Here is a 16,903-nt window from a genome sequence, read left to right on the forward strand (position 1 = left end):
AGGTGGCCCAGTAGGGAAACTGTGAGCACCTCTCTGATGGGCTGCCCCTGCCACTGGTGAGTATGAGAACCAGGGCTGCAGGTGGGCCTGGCTAGACAGGTGGTGGTACCTGCTGGCATGAATGTGGACTACATAGTGGGGTCAGTTGGGTTGAACTAGGCTCCAATGCCAAATGATGTGCATGAGAGCTAATGAGATGTGTGACAGACTGGACCAATCTGCTGTACATACTGGAAGCACAGGAACCAGGGCTGGAGAGGGGCCTGGTGGAGGTAATTGGGGGTTGCTCCAACTAGGCTGCAGATCCTGATGGTGCACGTGAGGGTTGAGTGTACAGAGGCCTGGGTTGGGCTGGGCCACAGCATCCATTGGTTTGTGTAAGAGACGGGGCTGGAGACAAATGACCTAGCAATTGCAACTACCAGTGTACACAGGCAGATGTGAGGGATGGACTGAGACCCCATGCTGTCAAGCACACACAAGAGTCAAGTCGGGAATCATCTGATGTGGTTTCTTTGGGAATCCCCTCAACTGCAACACTGGATTCAGAACTCCAACAACGGGGAGAACTGCACGATCTGTAGACACCATGGAGTGTATGTCAGAACTGGGCCTGCTCAGTGGCTAAGATAAAGCAACGGATGGCATGCCCAAATGCACATGGAGGATATGGCAGTCCATTGGAGTCTGCAGAGGACATCTGGTACCAGAGCAGAGAAAGGAGGGCAGAACAAATTGGCCAACTACCTCAGCTAAGTGTTGGCAGCAAATATCTGGGTGAATGAAGACTCTAAGGGGGACTATTTCAGCCAGTGGACCTTGGAAAGATTTCCTCATCCTCGGACTTGTAAGACTGACAGCATTTCAGAACTATCGATGTCACATACACAGAATCCTCAGAGCACGCTCCACACCAGGGGCCCTGGGATAATACAGGGTGGCTGGTCCCCATCCCCAGGTAAAGGCAGTGTCAGGCTGCACGCAGTATCTCCCCTTATCTCCCTCCTCCCCCAAGATGCAGGAGGAGGAAAAAGAAAACTTGAGAACAATGGTCTCACCCGCTTTCCTCCAATCCTCGACCCTTCCCATCCTGATCAACTATATAAACCTCATCAAAAATAAAAAATAATTTAAAACAGTAACAATTAAATGGGTCCTCTTGAATTTTGCAAAATGGATATACAGGGAGATCTCCCCCCAAGAAAGAGAACAAATGAAGGGAAAAAAGGGCACACTGACACCCTTAAGTCCAGCCCAGTTGGCACAACAAGATAAAGCCCTGTGAACTTCCCACTGTGGAAACACCACCAGATTGCAACCACTGGCCACCTTGCAAACTGCCCAGTGGATCCAGTACAGAACACAAATGATACCCCAGCCTTTCTATGACACCACACCCTTGCCTTGGGTCTGGGGACAGGGTTGTGGGGGCATGGGGTTCAGAATGACTGCCCTGACTACAGAACTCCATTCCCTGTGTGCGCTGAGACATGAAGGTCATCCAGAGAAATGGCTGTGCCAGGCCGGTGGGCGATGCTGGGTCCAAGTTCCTGCAGAGCAGCCCTTCCCCACCCGGAGCCCCGTCACAGAGCAACGTCAAGCACCCTCACAGCAACCCCATTATCTTATTTCTTATTTATTTACCTATTTCATTTGAAAGCTAGAGAGACAGAGACAGGCACATCTCCAGGCTGCTGGTTCATTCCCCAAACACCCGCAATAGCAGGGACTGAGCCAGGACAAAGCCAGGAATCCCATCTGATCTTCAATGTGGGTGGCAGGGTCCCAGGCACGTGAGCACTGTTACTGCTGCCAAGCTGCAGGTGCAGGAAGGTGGATCCAAAGCAGAGCTGAGACTTGACACACAGCACTCTACCATTAGCTGCAGCCATCACAAAAGGCATCTTACCCTCTGTGCCAAACACTTTCCACCCCACCACATCCCTTTGTGAGAACACAGGGCCAATCCCGAGTCATAGGCTTACAGATCTCAGGAGCCCGAGGCCCAGCCTGGCCCGGCCTGGAACTCACGGCCTGCCCAAGGGCAGTGACTCAAGCAAAGAGGTTCTTTGTGGGTCCTGCCTCATGCCACAGTGATACAGAGTGAGCAGTGAGAATCTGAAACCATTCCCACACCCCTAAAGGGTGGGTCCTTTACACAGCGTACGGCAGTAACTCACATGACCTTCAAGGAGACCCAGACGGAGGCCCTCCCTTCTGGTTTGGGCTGGCCCCAGCCTCGGCTGTTGTGGCTTTTGGGGGAGTGAACCAGCATATAGAAGGTCCCGATTTCTCTTTGTCCCCCTCTCTCTCTGTCATCCAAACAAATAAAATAAATACCGGAAGAAAATCAAGTCGCGCATGCGTGAGTGTACATGCATGTCTGTGTGCATATTTGTACACGTGTGCACACACTGTATTTTCATGGGGTCCAAGGAGGGCGAGGGTTACTCTTCAGCCCACGTCACGCGGTTTTCCCTTCGTGTGGGGACAGTTTGTGGCAAGCACCTTCCACACTTCCTTTGAGGAATTCTCATCTGTTCCATCGCACAGGCCAAACTGCCCCCCTCCACACACACATAGGAGAATGCACGCAGACTTTCAACTGCAAAGGAATGTTACTCTGCAATCAGCAGCCAGTCTGTGAGATATGACAAATGACATTTGATTAACTCCCGAGGTGCACAGTCCAAGAAGGGGACAGACTTACATCTAGGAGTGAATTTGTACACAAACCCAGATAAAAATAAGCAAAAGCTAAAAACAGACCAATGTTCCCCACAAGTGAACGGCAAGGACGAAGAGCTTCCTCAACTAGAAAAACCGTAGCTTTCCTCATGTTAAGCTGCAGGGAATTCTGCTTCCCACCCTGAAGGTCCTGCACTCCAGAGCTGGCCGGGCCACCTCCACAGGGTGCGGCCCTCCCCCGGCCGCCCACCCCTCCGCTGGGTGGTCCCCCCCCCCCGGCAGCCCACCCCCTCCCCTGGGTGGTCCCCCCCGCCCCCGGCAGGCCACCCCTCCCCCCCTGGGTGGTTCCCCTCCCCCCCGGCCACCCACCCCCTCCCCTGGGCGGCTCTTACCATCTGGAAGCTGCGGGTGGAGTGGAACTCACACTGCATCATGTCAAAGAAGATGGGGATGGTGGCTTTGCGCAGCTCTGTCTCGGGGATTAAGGTCATTTCCAGGATGGGGCCGACCATTTCGGGAATGAACTTTATCTTGTGCTGACCTTGGAAGAAAGAGATGTGTTATTCACAGGTTAGAAAGAGGATTCTGCCATGACGAAGACGTCAGGAGGCCGACGGGGCACTGACACCATCAAGGGACAATAAAGGGGGGCGAGGCAGAGTGACACCTCGAACTCTTCCGCTTGCACTGCCAGAGGCGCCCCAAAGCTAAGCAAAGTGGGGTCCTCTGCTGACCTTCTCTGGATGTGACAGGAGAGAAAAATGTGTGTGAGAAGTTTATTCATCGCATCTCCTTTGACCAGATAAGATTTATAATTCAGGAAACTATCGCTTTTAAAAAATGACACGGCCACTGCGAATGATAACGTGTAAAAACATGGCAAACACTTGCGAGGCACACACTATGGACCCAGCTGAAAGTGTCGCAGCGTTACACTCTCACAGCCTGGAGACAGGTGCTTCGCTAACCCACGGGACAGGCGGGGGTGCTGCGCCACTCCCAAGGCTGTCTCCTGTGCTCTTCCCTGGAAATGCAGGGATCAGATTGGAACCCAGGACTGAAACTCGCCTTCCAGAGGACCTCTGCATGACGTGCAGACCCTGTCCACTTCTGAACTGCTGTGAGCTGACTGTCAGCTAGGATGGGAAGACAGACACCGAGGTCAGGGATGCGTGGAGCGTTGCCGGCAGTACGCTCTAAAACAACCCCTGCGGGAAACAGGCCGGCTCCTTCGTCCACTCTAGAATGCTTCTGATTTGTTTCAATTGTTCTCTTGGAAATCACGCTCTCTGCCTTTTGGGCCCATGTCTTTAAGTCCGAGGCTGATCCAGTGTCACCAGGGGGAAATCTGAAGGCTCAACGGAAAGATGCCAGCACTGGGCCTGCCCGAGGGCATCTCCCTCCTGCCAGTGCGGCCCCTGGGGGTAGTGCCCGTAGCACCTAACCCTGCTACTTGTACATGTGCGGGCACCGTGGTGACCCTGGTGAGCACAGGCTCAAGGGGAGCAGAGAGCAGAACAGGAAGTGGCAGTGACGGCCAAGTCAGACCGCAGCACCCGGACACGGGGTGCTCATCCAGGGGACCCCGGCGTTCTTGCTCAAGGGGACAGCCCCTCACCAAAAAGAGGGCTTTTCAGGGTTATTCTCTTTCCACTCCACTTCAACACTCTTTCATATCCAACACGTCACAAGACATTAAATGACTGAGTGAGCTGCCTGTGACAATCTGTCCTTAACATTAGGGATTTATCCTGCAAATATTTACTAATATGCTTAATATTCAGGAAAGACAAGCAGCGTTCAAAAGATTTTAATTTTCTTTTACAACTCTCCCATGTAGATTTCTGCAAAGAGAGACACTGCACTAATTCGGTTATTACAAATAACTACACTTAAGAAAAATGTAATCCCTGTAATGAGTCTGAATAAATTCTTGAGTGGACATGCATACTCAAAATACTACCTTCAATAATGGATTTAAATGTAATTAAAGCCTTATTATCAATTTTCCTAAATCATTAATATTTTAACTACAGGTATGCCAATGTAATTTTCATCACATCCCCAAATGCTTAATGTTTCTGGAAGGCACGGAACCACTGCGAAGCAATCTCTGGAAACTCCTTTCACGGCCAGTCCTCAGGTGACGCGCTGACTTTCTCCATGCCTAGAAAATGTCAGTGCCGATGTTTCAGAAAGCAGATGCGAGTGACAGCATGCTGCTCATCAGCCATGATGTCAGTGTGCTAAAGTTCTGTCACGAGCAGCTCTCAATGCTCCACGCCGGAAGGAACCCACAAGGTGGGAGCAGGTGGCTATCGCGGTAGGGAGGGGAACGGTGAGTTACAAAAAACGAGCGTTTCACAGGAACGGACAGTGCCCCGGGGTGCAGCTCAGGAGTTGGGCACTGGGTTCCTGGGCACTGAACCTCACCAACGGCCGGGCACCAGGGCAGCGAGGTACAGGGGCGAGCTCTCTGGCAACCACCTTTTGCATTGTGGATTTCCCCTGTGGCACTGGGTGCCCAAATGTAACGACGACCTGACTTCTGAATCCGGGAGGAGCAAGAGGACTCCTGCAGTGTAGACCGCAAGAAAAAAGGGATCCACTATTCTTCTTCCTTTTTGAGAAAGAAAAGCAAGGTGACCCTTTCATGTCTTGGTCACCACTGCCCAGGCCTTTGAGAGCCACCAGGAGGCTTCAACCCAGTGGCAGAGCATGCTTGTCCCTTCGTCAGGATTCCAGGCTCTCCCCGGCAGCCTCTGGGTGACAGCTGTGCAGTCCTCGGCACTCACACATCCAGGACATTGAGCCGGATATTTCCTGGGAGAATCTACATACCCGAGGGAGGGCAGGCAGGTAGATTCACCCACCCAGCCAAACAGATTTGCCCGGTGTCCAGTGTGTGCGTGTGCATGCTAGGCACATGATTTCCCGTGCAGGGAACTCCAGCAATGAGAAACATTCCAACTGAACCTGGCTTCAGCCATCCCTTGGGGAGAATGCATTTGTTCTGGTTCTGGTACACTTAACAAACATGATGAGGATGTGGCAGGTAAACCAGGGAGAAGAGCGGCTTCCGGAAGTCGCTGCAAGTGGCTTTGGTAAATAACTGAAGGGCTAGGTAGGCACACCCGCTTCTCCTAGAGAGGAGAGGGTGATGGAGAGTATCTGCCTTTGATTTCCCTTTCAAATTCCAAATGTGACGGGTCTGCAAACATTGCAGCTCTGGCCCATGGGGCAGCGCCGTGTCTGTGGCTGCATTCATTTGAGCGAAAAAGGCTTTAGATCCTGCTCTGCAGCTCTGCACGGAGGAGAGAACTATGACATTCCTTGCCACAGCCAGCACAGAGCACTAGACAGTTGCCGGGGAGGAAGGCCTTGTGGCATGTTCTGCTGGAGAGGTGGGTGACTAACTGTAAGATGATAAATGCATCTGATCTGGCTCGTTCAGGACTTTCTTGGCAGAGCCATCAGCTTGCCAGCATGCTCCCAGATCGGAGCCTGGGGTGGTGGTGGGGGGCAATCTGCAGAAAGAGGTTGCACACATCCTGAGTCATGCAGCCAACAATTTCCATGGGGCGTAGCCGGAGCTGGGTACGAGAGGCAGGGTTAGGATGGCAGCAGGAGCTTTCGCTGTCATTTCTTTAAACTTAGAAAAATAAGTCAATTATTTTACTATTGAGTAACCCAGCCCAGGAGGTTGACTGCTCCTTCTTGCTGTTTCCAAGATCCTGCTCTTTAATTGGCCTGGGTCACAATGCACTTAGAGCTCACCGCTGGCTGCTGCTCATGTCACAGTCAAGTTCTTGGCCAAGAAGCCACAGAACATGCACCCTCATATATTCATCATGGGACTCAGGTCAGCGACAGACAGGATGGAATAGGAAAACATGCTCTCCTAACTGCATCCTAATAAAGTCTCCAGTGCTTAACGGCCTCGTGGGAGAGTGAAGACAGCATCCACATGATCCAAGATGGGGCTGGTTCTTGGCCTAGAGGCTAAGACTCAGGTTAGGATGCCTGTGTCTGAGGTGGGAGTAGCTGGTTTGATACATGGGCCCAGCTCCTGAGACCAGGCTTCCACTAAGGCAGCGAGCACGGCTCCAGGAGGGGGGCCCACCACCATGAGGGAGACCTGCTTTGAGTTCTCGCTGCCGGGCTTTGCACAAATCGCAGCCACTGCGGGTATCCAGGGAGTTCTCCCTGTCCATGTCTCTTACACAAACGAACAGGAAATCAGAGTCAGACCCAAGTGTGGGAAGATCTTGGCAGCTGTAGAGCTTCATCTGCAGAGCTGGAGCTCAGGAATCAACAGACGAGGGATGCCAGGGCTGGGGGTGGGTGTGGGAGCAGAGGACAGGATGCTGTAAGATCCACCCGGAGCCAGCTCCTGGATTCTGAGTTCCATGGCTGGCATAGCCGAGTCCCAAGGGAAGCCCCGGACATGGCCTGGAGGACCACTCAGCTGACTGATACCAGACCACGTGGTGAGGAAGGCTCTGAATGTACCAAGAGGTCGCCATCAACTTGCCAGCCACGTCATGGGCATCACCCTCAAGTTCTGCTCCTGTTGGTCTCCAGGGTGTTCATAGGATGAAGAGGACCAGCTCCCTGTCTGCATCTGTCGTCAGCTGCACTCCCAGCTCTGCATCTTTCTCACATTTTCCTGGAGGTGGGCAGAAGGCAGGAAGCAGGGTGTGGCACCATCATGTCATGGCGACATAGGAGGATGCAGTGGACATACACGCTTCTGCTCCTTCCTGGTGGAGATGAGTCCCCACGGCACAGCCAAGGCTTCTCAGCCCAGCCTCCACGGCGCCTCAGGCATGGGCCCTGTCCGTTCTGAGGCAGGCAGTGCCACTGCAGCCTGTTTCAGAACCTGGCAAGGCCCCCCAAATGCCTCCACAGCACAGGCAAGAGGAGGCAGGGATGTGGGCACAAAGCAAGCCTAAGAGCTGCAGGCTCTTGTCAACTGCAGTCTATGTCAGCTTGGGGCAGGGTGGGTGCATAGGGGACACTCAAGTGGTAAGAAGATACCGAGCCACCTCTTTAGGGAGTGATCTGAAAGAACTATGTGTTATCTTAGTTAAAGTTTTATTCACTTATTTAAAGATTTATTTATTGTTTTTATTGGAAAGGTAGATTCTCAGAAGAAGACACAAAGAGAAAGATCCTCCATCTGCTGGTTCACTCCCCAAGTGGCCACAACAGCCGGAACTGAGCTGATCTGAAGCCAGGAGCCAGGAGCCTCTTCTGGATTTCCCAAGTGGGTACAGAAGCTCAAGACCCTGGGCCATCCTCCACTGCTCCTCTAGGTGAGGAGCAGGGAGCTGGAAGCGAAGCAGAACAGCCAGGATACGAGCCAGCGCCCATATGGGATCCCGGCACACGCAAGGTGAGGACTACTCACCAGGCTACTGTGCCAGGCCCATGTTGCTGCTGTTCAAAGTGGGTAGGCAAGTAGCATTATTTTTTCTGCAGACAAACTCAGGAAGCACTCAGAAGTGCCCCACCAACTTTTCTATTTGTCTCGTCAGATTCCTTCTGTCTGCTCTGGACTTCCACCTTCTAGCAATTGTAAACAGAGGCCAGACTTTAAAGACATCCCAGGCCCAGCAGTGACGAACAGGACCGGTGTCCGGCTGCGCCAGGGACCGCCCACGTTCCCCACGCCCCGAGGACCCAGCCACTCACCGAGGTTGTACCACATGTCCCTGATTTCAAAGCCAATCTGCCTCCTCATGTCTCCATACCTAGAAAGCAAGGACAAGCGCTCAGTCACTCCGTGAGCTCGGGGAAACCAGATGTAATAACTGTCAGACAAACCCCTCCCCTGGGGTCAACTCGGTGACCATGAGGACTTGTCCTGCCACCTAACGGATGCAAGGAGGACCGAAACGCTGGTGTTGGCAGACTCTCTTGTTCCCACAGCTGCAGATTACAGAACACAGTCCCAGGGAGGCCCAGCTCCCTTCTCTCTCTCTTGGCCCTATGCGGGTTGTTTCCACACGTGTGGTCAGAATCTTGGCACCACGCACACGGTCCACGCAGCAGCAGGCAAAGTTGCCCACGATGAACAAAGCCCTGGAGTCAGGGACGGCCTCTTCTTCTGTATCCTCCACGCACGCAGGGGCTCAACACCAAGAGGTGTTGACTAATATTCCACTGGTTTTTGTTTACCAGGAAAAAGAAATGCTAATTTTCCTCCCGGTGGGTGAACGGAGGAGGTGTGTGTTTCAGGAGTAAACAGAATTTGATGCTGCAGAAGATAAACCTTTATTAGTTTGTGAGTGATTTAACTTTTTCCTTTATTGCCTAAGGAAAAGGCTGATTATATTAAAAATAATAATTTGCAAAATTAGCATAGAGTATTGCGGTTGGCAGCTGTGTCAGGAGCCGGCCGCATTCCTCCCGGTGACGTGGGGAGGAGAGCTCTGCTGACAGATGATCGTGCTGGGACTCCTTAGGCAAAGGAGATCCGGGCTGCTAAGTCAACAGGCACAGCCTCCTGCCACCTCCTTCTGCAGCCCCACTGCTCCGAGCACCTGTCACTCGGGGCAGCAGAGGGCTACGGCCCTGGCAGCTGCGCATGCTGGGGGGCGTGGCACGGGCCCTGACACCGATGCTTCCTCCCAGCATGGCCAGAGCCCTGAGGTCCAGATGGCACCCTCAGGACTGGCGTTGTGGTGCAGTGAGCGAAGCTGCCGCTTACACTGCCATCATCCCACATCTGTGCCACCTCAAGTCTCTCTCGGCTGCTCTGCTTCCAATCCAGCCCCTGCCAACGTGAGTGGGAAGGAGCAGGATGGGGCTCTCGGCTCCAGGTGGTAGCCCAGACTGGCTGTTGCGGCCGTTTGGGGGAGTGAACTGAAGCATGCAGAGTTTGTCTCTCCTTCTCTGTCACTCTGCATTTCCAGTGTAAAACAACAACCACCTAGCACCCCAAGCCTGCGACCCACCCAGTGAACACTCAGGTGGGGACTCTGCTGGTGGGCGGGCCCATCAGGGTCTGGAAGAGGCCAGCACAGTGCTGCCAGAGAGGTGTTCATGACATCCATCTTCCGGTGCAGCCTGCACCCCAGATCACCACGTGCAATCACCTTTGAGTTGTACACGCTCCTGGACTTGTGGTTCCATCCCCCTGGAGCCCTTCTGCAAAGTGACTAAGGGGCCTGGAGTGGCACCTGCCTGCAACTTATTGGGGGAGGGGAGTACAGACATGACACCCTGTGCTGACTTCCTCCCAGGCTCTGGAGGGTGCAGGTGGATGAGTCACAGTGTTGGAGGGGGTGGCTCCAGGTACACAGCCTCCACAGTCCTTCAAGTCCCTGCCACAGAGGCCCTTGATGGGGGCTGGCCTCACATGTACTCCCAAACACTCAGGTCCCTTCCATGCTGCCCAGACTGAAAACACCCACAAGGTCCAAGAGTGCCTATCACTAGGCTGCCCTGCTTCTCTCTTGTGGTGAGGAACTGATGAGCCCCTGGCTCGTGATCTGCCTGGGGCACAGAGGTGCGTCAGATGCGCTTGGGGCGTGCAGGCCTTGAAGAAAGGCACCATGAGGCCTCAGTAGCTGGAAGGAGAAGGGTGCCCAGACACTCTCAGGTGTCAGCCTCCTCCAGAGGGCTTCCAGAGCTGTCACTGATGTTGGGCGCCTCCCACGGAGCAGGGGGAAAAGGAACGCAGCTGAGCGTCCTGATGGAAGCTCAGAGCTGGGCACCAGAGCCCAGGCTTGCAGCCAAGATGAACCGGAGCCCAGAGCTAAGCACACAGAGCTAACACCCTCTCGTCCACTCTGACCCTCCATTTCTTCCTCTATCACAGCTGGCAAATGATTTGCCACGTTCATGGCAAATGAACATGGCTTTGGGAAGGCTGGCAGCAAGATGAAGCCCCTGTCTGTCTCTCTAGGTGTTCAGCCCGGGCCTCATGACAGCACAAGAGTCACGCAGATGGATCTATTCAGTAAACTCACACTGAGCACTTCCCGGCAGCCACAGGCAGGGCTGGTATGGAAATGGAGATATCGGAATATTAACACTCCCCAGAGAGCAGAGAAAACCTACTGGCCTCGAGGGACGGCCCCCAGTCAGACTCGCAGGAGCAAGCACCCATCCTGCCTACATGTGCCAAGGACACTTTCTTTGGAAACAGGGTCTCCGCAGGTGAAATCAAGTTACGATGAGGTCTTCCTGGAGCAGGCTGGCTGCAGACAGCAGCTGGCATCGAGGGAGCTCATGCAGACAGATCCTCAGGGGGCAGTCTCCTGGGATGACGGGCCCGTTGCCAACAAGCCAGGAGAGCTCTGCCGTATGGGTGGCTCGGAGCGGGAGCTGGGAGAGGGGCCTGGCTGACCTTCCCCCTGAGCCTCCAGCCGAGCCCCTTGCTGACATCTGGAGCTCTGGAAGATGGGACAATAAGCCTCATTGGCTTCCAGCTGCTCAGGCTCAGTGTCAGGGCAAATGGACCCAGGAAGCCACCACAAGGAGCCGTGGTGATGAAAACAGCAGACACCCTCCAAGGAAGACAGAGTACTTGAGAAGGCCCATCGCTCAGTCCTGGGAGGCAGGAAGTCTTTGCTTCTCTAGATGGCCTTCCTAAGCATTGGCATCTCAGAGCCCAGCATGCACTGGGCTCTGCTTTCTGTTACTGTGATAGAACACACTAGACCCGGCACATTACAAACCATGGACACAGGGGCTGGCAAGTCTATGGACATGGTGCTGGTGACAGACAAGGACTGCCACATTGCCTTACCCCAAGGCACAAAGAAGGGCCTACCAGGGAGACGGAGAGTGATGGGAGGTGAACTTGCCAGGGGTCTACACCAAGAGCCCTCAGGACCAAGTCACCGCTTAGCACTGCCATGGCGGCAGTTATATGTCAACAGAAGCTCGAAGAACAAAAACATTCGAACCACAGCCATGATACCACTGCATGATATTTTGGTCCCCTTTGTGACACTGGTCCTCTAAGAAGGAGGAGAAACAGCCCAGAAGTGAGTGAACAGAGGGTCTTTGTGGAGCGATCCCTGCTTACAGTGCAAAGGCCTGTGGCTGGACAGCAACTGCCCAAGGACACTGTTGGTTGAAACTGCAGAGATAAGATTCATGGCCCCAGTTTGTCTCCTGGAACAAATCCCCAGTCAGTTCACATTTCTGGAGCCCCAGGAATGTCAAGGTGAAGTGGAGATGGGGCAGGAGGGAGAAACAGCTCAGACCCATCGAGTTCATTCCAATGTTACTGGCCTCCTCTGCCAGGTCCTATACCCCAAGCCACAAGCCCATTAGGCCCTGGTGCTCCCGTCTGCTTCTACCACCCAGAGCATCCCTTTGCTGGGAGATTAGACCATTTCCCTTGGCCTGAGGTCCACTTTTGAGTCAGCAGTTAGCATACTCTTGGCTCAGGTCAGTCAGATTTCCCAGCCCCTCTCGTCATCTGGCTGGGGGTTCCATGCTGCCAGGAATCCTCTGGCTGCTGAGGATGGACCCTGCAGGCCCCCTTCCTGGCTGCTAAGGCCCGCAGACACCAGTCCAATTATGCCTCCCCCGGGCACTGCTTTGTTCCCTCTGCCTCCCCAACTAGGCTATGAATGTCTCCACCATGAGGCCTACGTCTTTGCCCTCTGTCTCTAGCACCACAGCCACAACCTGCCTGACAAAGAGTAGACCAGTCCATTCTCACCACATCGTTAAAATTCATTACTCATTTATTTAAGAGGCAGAAAGAGACAGAAATCTCCCATCCACTGATTCACTCCCCAGATGTTTGCAACAGCTGGGGCGGATTGAAGCAGACCAAAGCCAGGAGATGGACTCCATCTGGGCTGCCACGTGGGTGGCAGGGACCCAACTACCTAAGCCGTCACCTGCTGCCTCCCAGGACCTGCATTAGCAGGGGGTGGCTGTGAAATGCACGACTCTGCCTACACGCAGTTCATCTTAAACAAAACACTTCTACATGTGCACCGCAGTAAGGAATCTTGAATTAGTGTGCAAGGTGGACAGAAAGGCATGAGGACCACAGCAAACACAGGTGCACTTTCTGCGTAGCTTCTGCTGCACGGCCTCATGGGTCAAGTCAGGTTCTCGCTCAGCCGGCACAGCCACACAGAGACTCTGTCCTGCCACCTTCTGAGATGCTCAGGTGTTCTTGCCAGCACAATCCCCGTGGAAAGAAAAGGGACAGGGAGCCCTGGCTTTCTTGTAGCCTCAGCTGCCCGAGCAGGAAGGCAGGAGCCCTGCTCTGAGCACTGCTCGGCTTTTCCAGGGGAGACACCAGCTGGCTGTGTTTAATGTTCTTTGGCTTTGAAGCCTCTAAGTCCACACGGCGATGTGGGAAGCAGACGTTTCCTTTGGCAGCTAAGGCCCCGTGCACTTAATGCATTTACTGATGTTGCTTTAGCTTAAGCTGTTAGCACTCACACCAGCAAGAGGCAGCCCTGTGCACCGTTCCTGGCCCTGATCTGCCAAGTGCTGTATTCCAAAGCTCACAAAGGAAACGCCAGCCCTCGCGAGGCGCAGCTCTCCAGGGCGAGGCACCTGCCCTGTTCCGCAGGCATCTCCAGGGCCAGGGAATGCCACACAGTTGGTAACCAACGGGCTCCAAATCAGCTGGAACTGAGCTTGGGCCCTCACCCCACCTGACCCCACAGTGAAGCTGAGTCTACCTGCTGAGCTGGGGTTTCATACAGGTGCCTGTCAGCACTAATACAAGTCTAGCGCAGGCTCCAAGGGGTGCAGGCTGTCCTGGGGGCACACACACTTGGCCTGCTCTATCCTGGGTGCTTGGCTCAGCAGGTGCACCTCCCTGTTTCGCGTCACGAACACTGTCCCCATCAAGGTTATTGGACAGGAGCTGCTGCATTTAGGGAAGACGGCCAGGAGAGAGCTGCCTCTCAGAGAGCTGGGCACAGAGCAAAGGCTAGGAGCTTCAGAAAGCAGTGAGGCTGAGACATGGGGTTTGGCACTGCCCGGGCGACTTGGCACAACCCTGGTTAGAGTACGGCTTCACCTTCCTCATCCGGAACTAATAAGGATAACAATGAGCTGACAGCAGGGCCAGGTTTGCTTTTTCCTGACTGCACGGAGTGTGTGTGAGCTACCCAGGAGGAGCTCCCAGCAAGCCGAAGCCCCACAGGACAGGCCCAGCCTGCCCTGACTAGGAGCATTCAGACTCCCCTGGGGATCCGTGCTCTTGGTTTGCCCTGCATGAAAGCTGCATTCTCACAGAGGCTGTGAGCGACTATGAGTGGCTGCCGCCTTGCCAGGCGCCTTTGGGGAGCTCTAACCTCAGGGGTGCGAGCCTTGGAACATCAAGAGACTGCAGAGGGATAAAGACTGAAGGCTCGCAGCCCGGGAGCAGTGCCAGGACGCTTCCCCAGCGTGTTTGTGGCAGCAGCAACCAGCGCAGTGGGAGGGGCGTGCAAAGGAGGCAGAGAGAGGCTCCGGTCTCCTTGGGGGCCCACACCTGGGGGCAAACCCTTGCCGCAGCACCCTCCCTGGCCGTCAGGACCAGAGCAGTGTAACAGGCCCTGATGCTGCAGAGTGCAAGCAGCCAGGCATGCCCTTGACCTCTGCAAGGCTGCTCCAGTCCACCGAGAGCTGCTGGAAGACAGGTGTTAGCTGCTGCCCAGTGGGAGGGGGCGGACGGCTCTGTCATCCACCAACAGCTCTAACTCCACGGCGGCTGCTCACTCATCCCAACAGCACCGACAGCTCCCACCGGAAGCTTCGCGCTCAGCCGCAGAACCGGAGAACTGGGCAATGAAGGAAGCCACACATGAAGGGCATCCGAACAGTGCCCAGCAAAACGATAACCTCTGGAAATGCAGGTTCCATGTCGCGCTGACAGCCCTGAATTGCCCTGACTTTGAGCCTACCATGATGAATCCTACAATTTAGATGTTGATTCATGGGCTGGAAAAAGCAATACCTGATTCACGATTTGAAACCACCCTTTCATTCCATCGCGATTACATCCCAATTGAGGCCAAGTTGGCTCAGGGAAAGACAGCAATGTTATGCTGATAGTCCAGGGCTCCTGCCCCAGGCTCCTGGGCAGAACAGACTTACTTGTTAAGGATCTTGGCTCTCTTGGCACTTGAGAAATTCTCCAGTTGCAAGGACTCTTGAGTGAGGAAGGCAACGGCCAGGTGAAAGTAATTGTTCCACAGCTGAAAACCAAAAAGAGGAGCTGATCAGTGGCTGGAAGGCGTAACACCCCAGAAACCTGTCAAACCAGAGGTGCTCCCCAGTCCCTTGGGCTCCAGGGCTGGGGTTGGGGTGTTCAGTCTTCAAGTCACTGGGGCAGGTCAAGTGACCTTTCTCTGTGCCTCAGTCTCCTCTCGGTTTCCACCTTGCAGGGCGCTGGTGGCGTCCAGCAGTGAACCAGAGTGGAGCCCTACAGATGGAGCAAGCCAGGGGTCAGCTCCTGTGACTGTCACCAAGGAGCCCGTACAGAATATCTTGCATACACTTTGACAATTAGGGAAAACAGACCAAAAAAAAAATATCCAAAACACAAAACAACAACAAAAAAAACCAGTTTGTATTTTGAGGGTGAATGGAGTATGTGTGGTTTCAAAAACAATGACCAGTGGCAGGAAGCAGAGGGGGCTGGCATTCTCATTTACACTGCAGGGATAATGTTTAGGACACCCAATGAGGCCGCTGCAAAGAACTACAGGAGAGTGAGCTGTCCACAGGACTGAGCCTGCTCTAATTGCCTGCGAAGGAAGCAGAGGTTTAAGAGTATTTAGAAGGTTTAGGAGGAGTTGGGTGGGTTCCCAATGATCCAGCCCTTCTTAAGAACTGGACACATTCTGTTGTAACACACAAGCTCCCCCAAGGCCACAGACTGGCCTAGGCGGTTCTGCCATGTCCATGTCACAGGTGATTCGAAGGCCCGCCCAGGTGACACGGGAGGCAGGGGATTGAAGCAGGGCGCTGAACTCGCAGCCCTCACTGCCTCCAAATGCACCCGACTTCTCCTTCAGTCTCTTCTGCAACAAGGGTGACTGTGGTCAAAAAGACACAAATTGTTCCTCTTTTTGAGGTGAAGTCTTTTCAGCTGTTCTGCATTGCCATAGCGCTGGGAAGCGTCAGCAAGCATGGCCGGCTGATTTCAGAGCCTCAGCCACGGGCCCAGCTGGGCTGGGACCACACGCCATGGGCCGCCCACCCGGCCAGGGGCAGGGCTCTGGGCCAGACCTAAAGACATTACTCTTAAGGTGCTTGGACCCAGGATCAGAGTCCCTGAATTCATCTTTGTGAAACAATAAAAAGAGTAGTAATAGTGTTCTCAAATAAAGGATCCATCCCTCGCAGTAGCCAGAACTAAAAGTGCGCAAGAACAGGGCAGCACTGCGGCAGAGTGAGTTAAAAGTACCATCTGCAGCGCTGGAATCCCATACGGGCAGCAGCTTGATCCTGGCTGTTCCAGCCCAGCTCCCTGCGAATGAACCTGTGAAAGCAGGAGACAGCCCAAGTGCCTGGACCCCTGCGCCCTTGTCCGAGACCTGGAAGAAGCTCCTGGCCGGCCCCCACCACTGCGGCCACTTGGAGGCTAAAAAGAGTGGATAGAAGATCTTTCTGTTTGTCTTTTTCTCTCTGTCACACTGCCTTTTAAATGAATAAGCAAAACTTTAGAGACAGTGGACAAGAATCTAACCTGTGTATGACAAGCAAGGCTGAAATGCATAAAGCAGAAGGGCCCCAAAGAACACCTCAATATTCCAGTATGCGTGGGAAAACTTTGCAAAACATTCCTTCAAATACTATGCAATTTCCCAAGCTTAATCTACAAATTCAATTAAATTTCAACTAAAATTCAAGCAACTTGGTTTGAAGAGGAAATCCACTCGCTGATTTTCAACTTGATCCAGAAGCGGAAGCGCACAGAGACACAGGGTGATTTTACAGCAGAATCTTCCAGCTGGGCAAAAAGGCGGCGATGACGCCACTCGGTCATACGCAGCTGAAATGCAACATACTGCGATCCTGTTGACAGCGACATTTCAAATGCTTGATAAAAAACAGATGTATGGTGGAAGAAATGAAGTTAGATCCTTATTCCTAACCTCAGAAACCCAACGGGCTAAACGCTTGAAAAATAAAATAAATAAATACACAAATAAAAATAAATAACACCAACGAACACAAAGGTATCAGCAGATTCTAACTCCATAAAAAATAGTTCAATTTATACTAC

General features: G+C 53.5%; 1 protein-coding gene across 2 annotated transcripts in view; it reads right to left on the reverse strand.

The window, feature by feature from the left end:
* The window catches only part of DOCK1 (dedicator of cytokinesis 1), a 410,700-nt gene that overhangs the window by 61,929 nt on the left and 331,868 nt on the right, over positions 1-16,903 (reverse strand). For both annotated transcript variants that reach the window (XM_040991937.1, XM_040991936.1), the window contains exons 31-33: positions 14,767-14,867; positions 8,386-8,444; positions 3,081-3,229 (exon numbers count right to left, since the gene is read on the reverse strand). In XM_040991937.1, the coding sequence (XP_040847871.1) occupies positions 3,081-3,229; positions 8,386-8,444; positions 14,767-14,867 (309 nt within the window). The remainder of the gene's footprint in view (positions 1-3,080; positions 3,230-8,385; positions 8,445-14,766; positions 14,868-16,903) is intronic.

Source organism: Ochotona curzoniae, unplaced genomic scaffold (genome assembly GCF_017591425.1).
Source record: "Ochotona curzoniae isolate NIBS_2020 unplaced genomic scaffold, NIBS_Ocur_1.0 contig_66, whole genome shotgun sequence".
NCBI classification, from domain to species: Eukaryota; Metazoa; Chordata; class Mammalia; order Lagomorpha; family Ochotonidae; genus Ochotona; species Ochotona curzoniae.